The sequence below is a fragment of the Tamandua tetradactyla genome, chromosome 3, assembly GCF_023851605.1.
Source record: "Tamandua tetradactyla isolate mTamTet1 chromosome 3, mTamTet1.pri, whole genome shotgun sequence".
In the NCBI taxonomy this organism is placed as follows: Eukaryota; Metazoa; Chordata; class Mammalia; order Pilosa; family Myrmecophagidae; genus Tamandua; species Tamandua tetradactyla.
Genome location: NC_135329.1, coordinates 8,292,699 through 8,305,092, shown reverse-complemented (window position 1 = coordinate 8,305,092; position 12,394 = coordinate 8,292,699). Strand labels below are relative to the sequence as shown.

Here is a 12,394-nt window from a genome sequence, read left to right as displayed (position 1 = left end):
TCTCCCAGCCCCGGGGCCTCTGCGTGCTGACCGCGGGGACCTCGCGCTCGGGCCGGGGCGCCGCGGCCTCGCGGGGACCGGCCTGGACCGCGCGGCCCGGAGGCCCCGCACAGGTAGGTAAAGGCGGGCGCCGAGCCGGGCTGCGCGGGGGCGCGCGGGGGCCGGGTCCCCACGGGCGGGGTGCGAGAAGGAAGCTTCAGGAATGCCCAGGATGCCTCTGCTTTCTTCCTGACACGCTTGCTTTTCGGCTTCCTGGGACTGGGCCTGGCTGTGTGTGTGTGTGTCTGTGTGTGCGCGCGTGTGTGTGCGTGTGTGCATGCATTGAGGTGAGGGAGGCAGGTGCTGAGAGGTGACCCGGAGAGGGGCCAGGGGCGCAGGGGATGGAGAGGCGGCCGGGCCCTGGCCAGCAGACACGGGAGTCTGAGCGTTTGGCGTGGACAGGACTAAATCCGCGTTTGGCCGGGTGGTGGCCTGCAGCCCGGGCGGAGAGCCGCTGCCGGGCTTCCTCCCTGAGGGTGGGTGGTGGGTGGGCGACCCGGTAGGAAGAGATGCTTCTTCTTAGCCATATCCCTTTACCTTCCAGATGATCGCTGCTGCCTGTGCCCCGGAAGCCCGCCCTGCCTTCCCGCTTGCGGCGTGAGCCCCCCAGCCCCTGCCCAGAAGACGTCCCTAGACGTGGGTGGGTCTCCGAGGGCCCTGGTAAAGGGGCCGTTCCCGGAGCCCCCCATCTGACCCCAGCCCAGTAGGAACAGCAGCCAGGATGCCCAGGAACCCGGGCTTCTCCGAGCCTGAGTACTCGGCTGAGTACTCGGCTGAGTACTCGGTCAGCCTGCCCTCGGACCCTGAACGTGGAGGGGGCCGCACCCATGAAATCTCTGTCCGGAGCTCGGGGTCCTGCCTCTGCCTGCCCCGCTTCATGCGGCTGACCTTTGTGCCCGAGTCCCTGGAGAACCTCTACCAGACCTACTTCAAACGGCAGCGCCACGAGACCCTGCTGGTGCTGGTGGTCTTTGCCGCCCTCTTCGACTGCTACGTGGTGGTCCTGTGCGCCGTGGTCTTCTCGGGAGACAGGCTGGCCCCCCTGCTTGTGGCCGGCGTCGGGCTGCTGCTGGACATCGTGCTCTTCGTGCTCTGCAGGAGGGGGCTGCTGCCCGCCCGGGCCACCCGGAAGGCTGTGCCCTACTTGCTGTGGCTGCTGATCAGCGCCCAGACCTTCTCCCACATGGGCCTCAGCTATGCCCGGGCCCACGCGGCCAGCGACACGGTGGGCTGGCAGGCCTTCTTCGTCTTCTCCTTCTTCATCACGCTGCCCCTCAGCCTCAGCCCCATCGTGACCATCTCGCTGGTCTCCTGTGGGGTGCACACGCTCGTCCTGGGGGTCACCGTGGCCCAGCAGCAGCAGGACGAGCTCAAGGGCATCCAGCTGCTGCGGGAGGTGAGTCCCGGCCTCGGCCGCCCCACCCGCTGGTGCTCCCTGGGGCCAGGGGCAGGGCTTTTGAAAGGGGAAGGCATCACTTCTTTGCCCCCGAGTCAAAATGTGGCCTGGGGGATTGCGGGGGGATGCTCTGGAGTGGGGAGGCCGTCACTGGGGCTCTCAGAGGCCTGTATAGGCACGGGCCACTTCTCCCCCACCCCAGCCTTGCTCCTCCGTGCCTTGCATAGGGTTGGCCTTTACTTGGCAGGCCGAGTCAGGACACTGGGTGTCAGGGCAGGACACTGGGTGTTGGGTCAGGACATTGGGTGTCAGGGCCACTCTGGCCCTGGTGCCCAGCTCGAGTGGGCACCACACAAAGGCTACTCCGGGCCTGGTCTCAAGGCCACAGAGCCCTGGCCATTCCTGTCTGTGGTGCCGGCTGCGGGGACTGCTGGTAGGAAAGCGGGTTCCTGGGGAGCCCCAAGGCTGGGCCTCTGGTCTCTGTGTCATTGGCGATCCTGTGCAGGTGACTGAACCTGAGTGGACACTGTGCTCCTCGCACAGATGGGGGTCCCCTTTGCCTGTCATCCTAACGTGGTTGCTGAGATCAGAGGAAACGTGGGTCAGCGTGCCAGGAACTGGGAAGGGCTGCAGAGAGGGGAGGTGTGGTTATCCCCTGTCCTGTGTGTGCACTGGGAGCTCAGGTGCCCACAGATGCCCATGTGGGCCTGGCAGCCTCCCCCAGAGCCAGGGCATAGGGAGCAGACGGACCCAGCCACCATGGAAGAGGGTCAGCGGTCCCGGGCTGGAGCACTGGGCTTGCTTCACTGACAGCCAAGCCTGGGGATCCCAGCTGGGGACCGTGCCCAGGCCCTGAGGGGCTGCGGGGCCAGGAGATATGGTTCCTGCCTTGCAATCATTTTATCTGGTAACCCACCCAGAGAGCTCCACAGAGCTTAAACACTGTGAATTCCTCGGTGTCTGTCCAGCCTCCTTATTTTATAGATAAAGAAGTGAGCCCCGAGATGGGAGGCGACCCACCCTAGGCCATACAGCTCGTGATGAATCAGGGCTAGAGTGTCCGTTTCTGGACTCTGGTTCCAGTGCTCTTTCCACTGCGTCACACAGCCTGCACCTCAGCTAGCACCACCCCGACGTCTCCCTGGGACGGGCCTCACCTCCAGGGGCTCCGTGGTGCCATTGCCGGTTGATGTAAGGGGCCCTGCGGGGCCGTTCCACAGCCTCCCGGTAGGACAGGGCACACAACATCTTCTCACTTTTTCCTGGTTCTTGGACCATGGTGCCTCCTGTTGTGACTCCTGCGGTGGCCCCTCTGGCTTCTGCGGTAGCCAGCCCTGGGCTGGTGTGTGGCTTCATGTGGGCACAGCCAGCGGGAACTTGTGTTTTCTCCCAGTGCCCTCTGCACATAAGGTGACCCCCTGCCGTTGCTGTTGTAACCTCAGGGTTGGTGGGCTGCAGGCTGTGCCTCTGCTGGACAGGGGCCCCGCAGAAGCTGTCTGGGGAAGCACAGTGGGACCTGATGGACCCATGAGTTTGCCTGTGGACCTGCTCACTAGGGCGGCACATGAGCTCTCCCTGCTGGGCCCACAGGTCCCTGCACCCACTTTGAGCCTGCTTGTTGGTAGAGTGCCTTGTCGGTGGACATAGAGGGTCTCATGGTACAGTTGAGCAGTCACCTCCTCAGGTACTTCCAGGTCTGGGCCGAGCTCTGAGAGGGCGAACAGGGGCTCTGTGCGGTTGTCAGAGGTTCTGGGTTTGGATGGGGAGCGGAGAATGTGTCAGTAGCAGTGGGTGTCCCCAGAGCAAGGCAGAGGTGACGTGGTCTGGGTTCGGTGCCGAGCCCGCTGGCCCCTTGCTGGTTGTCGGTGAACCGAGCCTTCCCCACCTCCTGTCTCTCGGTCTCAGGTGGGCGGAGAGGGACTGCCACCAGCCCCAACTCTGTGCTGTGGAGCTTGGGCTGGGGTGGGCTGACCTTTGAAGAAGTGACCTAGTGGGTGCAGGAGGGCAAGGCGTAGGCAGATTCTTATTGACCCAAAGCCTCCGGCAGCACTGGCCCCGGGGTGCAGTCCCAGGGCTAAAGCACATACTATTTCCCTTGTTTGCTCACTTCACTTGTGCCTCGGCCTTGTTTGTCCTTGAAGTGGTCAGAGAATATAGCATAGGCTGGAGCCTGGGAGAGCATTCAGTCTACACCCCCCCCCCTGCATTTTATAGGGGGAACGCTCAGAGGTGGACGTTACTTTGCTTGTTGTCACACAGCTGATCCCTTAGCACGGAGCTCGGGTGTGCTGCCTGCCAGCCCAGGGGGCATCTCTCGTGTTTGGGGGGTGCTTGTCCTGTTAGACCGAAAGCTGCGGGAGAGTGGGAGCTCGGCCTCCCCACCCCACCCGACTGGGATTGGAGGCTGGGGCTGGTGCCTTGGGGTCCCCACCCTGAATCCCAGTTAAAGGGGAACTCTGGGTCCCGGTTTATCAACTAGAGGGGGACCCCAGGCTCTCTTTCAACTTCAGTTCTGGGGGTTGTGGGGAAGACACTTCAGGCAGCTCCAGGACCCCGGTGGCCCTGCCACATCCCCTGCAGGGCCTCATCTGGAGACTCCTGGAGCTGCTGGGGCACGTGGCCGAGATGCTGTGGCCTGGATGAGGTATGGTCCTCGGGCTGGGCCAGCGCCCGGTGCCCATGCACCGGTCTCTTTGGGTGCTGCTGAGAAACAACATCAGCAGAAAACCAAAAATACAAACCAAAAAACAGACAGGAAACAGAAAAAGAGATGGGCAAATAAGTAAACCGAGAATAAAGCCCCTATACCCCAGGGAGCATGGCGTTCACATGGACGCAGCGCCAGGGAAGCGGCTTTGGGACTGGGGGAAGGGAGTCCGGTTGGGAGCCAGAGCCAGAGGGCAGGAGGCCCCAGCATAGCGTGGGCCGGGTTCCAGAAGTTTCTGAGTCACTTGTTTGGGATTCTTGTGACTTTTTAAAAGGTGCCTGGGTTCCCAGGCCCACCCACACGAGTCTTGCTTAACTCACAGACTCTCTGCCCTCGGTAACTCAGTGGAAACCGAGCCCAGTGTGGTCCTGTGTTGCCTGGGGAGCGGCACTCAGGAGTACAGCTCTCCCCAGAGCCAAGGAACGGAGTCGCTCCCTGTCCTGCTGTTACTCTCGGGATGGGGGCTCCATCACCCTGGCATGGGGAGAGGTGGGGGGCAGGGGCTGGAAGACAGGCATGGGGAAATGGTTTGGGCTCCCGTCGGGTCAGCACCCAGGAACTTCCTCCAGACTTGGGGCATGCCTCTCACCTGCCCCACGCTTCCACTCTTCTTTCTCTTCTCCCATCACCTGTCCAGTGAGGGATTCTTTCCTAGTGGATGGGGATGAAGGAAGTTTTATAGTTAAACGCAAAATCTTGGATTTCTGGGGGTTTGCAAGGTGGTTTGTTGTCACAGTCGCTGACAGCACTGAAGAAGCACTTCCAATGTCAGAAGTCTTCCTGTGTACCGCTCGTCCCCCCAAACTGGTCAGAAAACTCAACACAATTGCTAATGGCTGCTTGAAATGTCAGAGGTAGAGCAGATGGCCAGTCCTGGATGCCGCCCTCCAGAGGCCAGGGGGGTGGGGTGTTGCTATGGAGAGGGGGTGTGGGATGAGGCTGAGCCTCGGCCTTCCTTTATTTCGTTAGTGAGTATCACTGTGCTACAAGTGTGGGGCTCGCAGCCTTAGGGTCTGGAAACATGGGCAGGGTATAGTGGGACAGGGGTGACTGGGAGGGGGCATAGGCTGAGGGCATGAAGGGTGGCAGGGAGAGGGCATGGGCTGGGGCATGAGGGGTGATGGGGTGGAGGCATGGGCAGGGGGCGTGAGGGGTGACAGGGAGAGGGCATGGGCCAAGGAGTGAGGGGTGGCGAGGAGGGGCACAGGCTGGGACATGGGACATGAGGTGCAGCTGGCAGGTCTTTCCCACATCCTTCCCTTGCCTGGGTCCTAGTGCCACCAGGCCTGTAGGACACAACTTGCCTTTTGTGCCCCAAACTGCCCTGGGGTGAGATGAGGAAGCAGGCAGGGCAGGCGGGACCCTCATGTGTGCACACACCTGTCATCAGAGGCAGACGTCTGTGCCAAGTGTCGTAGAGCCTTATTTCACAGAGGAAAGGCTGTTAGAGAGCTGTGTTCTCATGGAATTAATGGCCTGGCAATAAGATCTTTATTCACAAATTATAACGTGGTGGAGCTGCCAATGTGTAATTCCTTTCACACCTGTAAATTACAGAGCAAATAAACCATGCAGTGGGTGATGTGTGGCTGAGAGGTCTGGGGGGTCTGCTGCGGGAGGCTGGGGAGGGGGCCAGGGCTTCCGGACGCCGCATGTACCCGGCTGGTGTTAAGTGTCCCGTGTACACCAATTTGGGTCACACTGGCTCCATTTCACAGATGAGGAAGCTGAGGCTCTGTGGGGTTGAGAGGAGGGGGTGAGGCTAGAGAACTGGTGAGTGAGAAGGCGGGGTGGGGTGGGCCTCCCGAGAGCCCCGTTTCCCTGGTACCTCGGCCTCAGATGCCTTCGCTAAGCCACGCTGGAGACTAGTGCTTGGGGGGGGGGGGTACCCTAAGATATAAGAGGGAGCACCTCCCCTCTCTCCCCCTGGGAATTGGGTGCGAGGAGGAGAAGCCCGTTCTGGAACATTCCTTGGGACCTTGGCCAGGAGTGGAGGAGCCTTGAGGTGAGATGGGTTGGAGGAACCAGAGTGGGGTGGGAGGAAGGCGGTGGCTGGGTGCTTCGGCCAGCTGGGGCAGTCTGGATGAGGGCAGGTGCAGAAAGCAGGCGGGAGGAGACAGATGCAACCTAGTCCTTGGCCCTTGGGTCCCGGGTGGGAAGGGCCCCGCTCACCTGGCGGGAACGAAGCGGCCATCCTTCCAGAGAGCGGAATGACACGGGCTTGCGTGGAGGGTGTGCCGAGGCCACGGAGCCAACTATGCTTGAAGAATGTCCTCAGTTCCCGGACACGTAAACAGCTTTGCAGAAAATAGCCCCTCTGTCCTGTCCTCCAGTGGGGTCTCTCTGTGGCCTTTTCTGATCTATATCTATGTGTAAACAGAGCATCCCCCGTTTGTCATTATCACACATGTGCGATTTATGGCCCACCTTTCACCCACATTACCCCGCTGACATTTGCCGTGACTACCAGAGTCCTCGTGTTTATTATTTTTAATCAGCACTTTATACTCAGCTGCTTTTTTCTGGCGAGGACCCGAAGCCCAGGCCTGGGTCAGTGGAAAGGGGGTTGGAAGCACCAGGGCCAAGCACACCCACCGGCCTCCAGGGTTGTAGTCTTCCCCCGCCCCGCCACCAGCCCCCGAGGCTCCAGGCACACTTAGTACACATGCGTGTGTACACACGCACACACAGGCATCCCGAGGCTTGGTAGACATGCACAGAGCCCCCCCTGGAATCTCCAGGCCTCCTGGATCACTCTTGTCCTGCACTTTTTTGGGGCGGGTGGGGGGGATGCATGGTCCAGGAATCGAACCCGGGTTTCCTGCATGGAAGGAGAGCACTCTACCACTGAACCACCCGTACACCCTGCCCTGCTCTTTTGTGGCTGCCACACCCCACTGGGACGGCCCCCCAGGTATCCCCTTGTCACCACACACAGTCTCAGTGGTAGACTCCAGGATACACGTCCCGGCCAGCACAGGGACAGCGATGCTCGGAGAGAACACCGTGTATACGCGCAGGCCCGGCCACCAGGGGAGATGGCCCCGTCGCTGCACTTGCTGGGCTTTTCCTGTGTCTCAGCCCCTGGGTGGCTTCGGCATGCGGCAGATGTTTCCATTCACATGTTACAGGTGGGGGAGCTGATGTGTGTGACAAGGGAGTTGACTCGTCTGGGGCCTCCCAGCCAGTGGGGCTGGAGCAGGGTTTGAACCCAGGTCTGTGGCGCCCGGAGCTCCTTCCCCTGCGCTCTGTGCGCGCTCATCTCCAGGGCCCAGCCCTTGCCCTGGAACTAAAGCTGCAGCTGCGGGCCGGGCCGGCGGCCTCCTCCCAGTGCGGGGCTGCGCCTTGCAGTGCCGTCACACCTGGGACCTTCAGTGCGGGCCACCTCCCGGGGACCTGAATCTGACGGGACTCGGGCAGCCCAGGCCAGGCTGACCGCCCCCTCCCTGTCCCGCTGCTATGCGAGGACACTGGCAGGAGGGCCCCTTCTGGTCTGTGGGGACCTGTTTAGCACGCGTCCTCCGTGACACCACAGGGTACCAGTGGGTCCTGGACATCCTCGCTGACGTCGTCTGGTTCTTAGCCAGGGTTGCCAGGAGACCGTTCCCGAAGGCGCAGGTGCAGCGCCAGCCTGGGATGGGGTCTGCCCTGTAACTGGCTCCTCGGGGGGTTTTGATGTGCCTCTGCTGGGTAGGAAACATGACTAGGTAAGAATGCTGGGGTGCTGACAAGCGTGCACCATCCTCAGATTCTGCTTGGGGTACGGGCACACACGCAGGGAGGTCATTTTTCCGATGCCTGGATTTGAGATGCCCTCCAGAACCAAGAAATAGGAAACAGGTGCCCGCGAGCAGCTGGAAAAGGCGAGAGTCTGCCCCAGTGTGCTCTGCAGTGGCGAAAGAGCCGCAGCGCGTCCTCAGAGCTGGCCGCTGTACAGCTCTTTGGTTTCTCAACCCTCAACTCCTGGGGAGGAGCAGACCAGGGGGCGTGTTTCTAAGGCCAGGTGTGGCATGGCTCATCGAGGAGCCCAGCTGCCTGCACTGAGGGTGCTGGACCCACAGCCCTGCTGCCTCTGTGGCTGCCAAAGGGTCACTGTAGCTCAGGACAGGGCACCGGCTGGTGTCCGTCCTGCCCAACCACTCAGCACGAAAATATCGAGTGATATTTAGTATGAGGTGGAATGTGTTCTTAGAAAGTTTTTATTTTGAAATAATTTCAAATTTAGAAGACACTTGTAAATGTAAAACCAATACAGAGAATGCCAAAACCCAGACACCTGGATTTACTTAATACTTAATATTTTGCCACTTTGTTTTATCATTTTATGCTATTCTCTCTCTCTCTTTTCTAAACCTTTGGGAGTAGGTGGCATTCATCATGCTCCTTGAACACTTAATGCTTCCTGTACATTTCCTAAGAACAGCGACATTCACTTACGTAACCACATTAAGTATAGTTATCAAGTTCAGGAAATTTAACATTGATGCGAACCATACAGTCTGTATTCCAGTTTTTTCGGTTGTCCCAATGGTGTCCTTTTGGGCGTTTTTCTCCTCCATTATTAGATCCAGTACAGGGTCAGGTACTGCATTTCATTGTCATTGTCTCTGTAGTCTCTCTCCTTTTTAAAATGGTGGCAATAAATATACAAAAAAAAGATTTCCCATTTCACCTCTCCTGAGCATGCCATTCAGTGGGATTGATAAATCCACAATGCTGTGCCACCCTCACCACCTTTACCCAAACTTTTCCATCACCCTAAGCAGAACCTGCACCCATTTATGCATTAAATTACCCCTATTCCGCCACCCCCCTCCCCTGGTAGCCTGTATTTTACTTTTTGTCTTTGTGAATTTATTTCACATAAGTGAAACTGTACAATATCTATCCCTCGTGTCTGGCTTATTTCATTTAACGTGATATCTCCAAAATTCATTCATGTAGTAGCATGTATCAGGACTTTATGCATTTTATGGTAGAATAATATTCCATCACATGTTTAGACCACATTTTATTTACCCATTCATCTGCTGGGACACTGGGTTGCTTCCATCCCTTGGCAGTTGTGCATACTGCTGATATGAGCATCTGCGTGCAAATGCCTGTTTGGTCCCTGCTTTCAGTTATTTTGAGAATATAACTAGTAGTGGTTGTCTGTGTGTAATTTTTTGAGGAACCACCAAATTTCTCCACAGTGGCACCATTTTGCAATCCCACCAGTAATGCACGAGGGTTCCTGTTTATCTGCATCCTCACCTGCACTTGTTTTCCATTCTATTAAAATAATAAAATAATAACCCTCTCAGTGGGTGTGAGGTGGCATCTCCTCGTGGCTTTGGTTTGCATTTCCCTAATGGTTAATGATGTTGAGCCTCTTTTCATGTGCTTACTGACCATTTGTATAGCTTATTTGGAGAAATGTATATTCAAGTCTTTGTCCATTGTTTGAGTGGATCACTTATGTTTTTGTTGTTGAGTTTAGTCTTGTATTTTTAAAAATATTTTTTATCAGAAATGGATAAACACAAGGTTGAGAACTTAAGGGTTCTATTTTGGTTCTCTAGGAAGTTCACTCATGTTAGCTGGCTCATCTCTCAGCGGCTTCCCTGTACATGTACGCATTTGCTTACCAGGTGTTTTAGTTACCTATTGCTATATAACCACCTACCCCAAAGCTTAGTGACTTAAAGCAACGATTTACTATTGCTCATGATTCTGTGGGTCAGTTGCAGTTAGTGGGGTGGCTTTCTGGTTCACGTGGCCGTGGCTGGGGTCACTCATCTGGTTGCCTTCCACTGGTGTGGGGTTGGCAAGTTCTAGAAGGCTGAACGCACAGCTGAGAGCCGTGGGGCCTCTATATGCCTCTCTGCTTGGCTTTGGCTTCCCCACAGCATAATGGCTTCAGGGCGGGATGTGGAAACTGCCAGTTATTTTAAAGGCCGGGCCTGTAAAACCAAGTCTCAAGGCTGACCCAAACTCAGGACAGGGGGCCACTGATTCTACGGCTTGATGTGAGCGTGGCGTGTGCGCAGAGGGCGGGAAGGAACTGGTGGCCGCCGTCTTTGGAGGTCCTCTCCCAAACCTGAAGGCCTGCAGCTGGGTCTGGGGCCCGTTGGGAAGAAAAGAATCAATAAAACCAGGATCTCAGGGGCACGAAATGCTCTATGACCACAGGATGTTTCACAAGTTAGCAAGACGTATTTAACTTCTTTAAGGTATTGATTCTCAATGGGATCCAGTGCATCATTTCTGAGACTTTCACAAAGTTTCACAAACTGCACGGCATGTGATGGCTCACAGGTCATCTTTGCAGGCTTTGCCTTCCCTTGCACTTCACACCTGCACCACCCACCGTGTGTAGGGCATGGTACCAGGGTATGGGGCTGTCCCTGGCCCGAGGAGCTCACAGCCCGGCCTCCAACCAGTGCCAGTCCTGTCCTTTCTCTCCACCATGGTGGGCTGGGCTGCCGGTCCCTGCTGTCTGCATTCCTTCCCCAGGGGCAGGAATTTGCTCTGCAGTCTTTCAGAAACATGTCGAGTTTGTCTTTCTTGGCAGCTTGTCATTTGCCTCAAGTAGAGATGGAGACCAACAGTAGAATTACTTTACAGCCCCTCGAAGAGCCTTGTACGTGGCAGACTCTCTATAAATGTTTGTTGAGTCCATGAATTCCTGCTTTACTTTACCTTTATTTCCTTCCTCATAAACTCTCAGTGAGATCAATCAATTTTTGGCAAGATCTAGACCTGAGGAAGTGTTCTGGTGTTACTCCAAGTGATTTCAGGATGATTTTTTTTTTTTAAAGCAAGATTCATATGGCTCCCAGGGTGCTGATCAATCCTCCTTTGCCACTTGTTAATAAAGATTCTTTCTGGTCTAAGGAAAAAGGAGGAATAGAGGAGGGATTTGGGAAGCCAGATGAATGACTCATTGATGGCCTGGGGCCTAGTTCTCATTTTTTTCCTTGGGCAAAAGTGACTTGTATAAGATGACCAGAGAGTGGCTGAGCCCAATTGCATCTCTCATGGTCCTACCTCCTCCAGTTGTTCCTCAGTCTAAAGAGAAACTTCATTGTTTCCATCATTTATCAAACACTTCCCCTGCAGGGCTTTAGGTATTGTTCTAGGAAAGATACAAAGGATGAATAAAACAGCTCTGGCCCTCAAGGAACTCACAGTGCAAGTCCTGTTAGTGTGAGGGTACCTGCACAAGGGAGCTGAAGGAGGCTTCCAAAGCGCTGGTCCTTGAGTTGGGTATTGAAGGATGAGTAGGAGTTTGCCAGGTGGAGTGGTGGGAATGGGGCCTTCTGGTCAGTCACAGAAGTTTCTCACTTTCCCGAGGAGAATTACATGTGATAGGGGCATGGGCAGGTGGTAGGAGACAGAGAGACAAGGGGTAGAGAAGTCAGCTAGTGAAGGACTAAGGGGCTTTATTCTTAAGATGATGGGATTCCATGAAAGGAATTTAAGTAGGGGATAGCTAGTGTCTGGTTTGCATTTAGAAGAATCATTCTGGTGGACTTGAGTGAGGCCAGGGCTATCTAGCAGTTTACTGAAATTGTCTAGCCATGGAACCTGAGGGCCATCCATCAAGATAAAAGTTAGATGGAGAAGATGATTTCAGTTTGAGGTACTCGGGGGACGTCCAAGAGAACTATCATGTTATTCAGTGGATAATTATCAGATACTTTCTGCCTACTGTTAGGCATGGAGTCATTAAGGAATCCACAGAGACAGCGAGTGAAAGCTTAACAGGTTCATTGAAGAGAGAGAGAAAGCAAGGAGAAAGCAGGCAGGCAGGAGCTAGCGAAAGGAAAGAAAAATGGCTCCCGCTTTTTGTTCTGGGAGTGTGTTTTAAAGGGAGAATGACGCTGGGAGGGTACCTACTAGGTGCTGTGTTATCCCTTGAGTGGATGGGGGCTTGTTGACTTAGGGTATGATGGATTGCTGAGGTCTTCAGGCACTGTTTTTCTTTGATGTGCAGCTGCATATATCAGGCAGGGCGAGACACTAGTAGGGGAGGGTGTTATCAGCAGAGACAGATTATGACTGTATTTCTAGTTATCTGGGATGTCTTCATTCATCTGGAGGATACAATGTCAGCCAGTAGAGTTGGCTTCTGTCTGGATTTTGGTTGGCTTCTGTCTGGATCCTTGGACTACCAAGGACACTGTGGAAGGGGCTGAGGGGGCTCTGCGTCAAGAGTTCCTTTTGCTCTTAGAATTCTTTTTCTGAGACCTAATACCTACCATGCC

General features: G+C 55.9%; 1 protein-coding gene across 3 annotated transcripts in view; it reads left to right on the top strand.

Annotated features, from left to right (window-relative positions):
• The first annotated feature begins 610 nt into the window (after window positions 1–610).
• The window catches only part of ADCY3 (adenylate cyclase 3), a 110,246-nt gene continuing 98,462 nt past the window's right edge, over window positions 611–12,394 (top strand). For all 3 annotated transcript variants that reach the window (XM_077152283.1, XM_077152282.1, XM_077152284.1), the window contains exon 1: window positions 611–1,435. In XM_077152283.1, coding sequence (XP_077008398.1) covers window positions 761–1,435 — 675 coding nt within the window. In that variant the 5' untranslated portion in view covers window positions 611–760. The remainder of the gene's footprint in view (window positions 1,436–12,394) is intronic.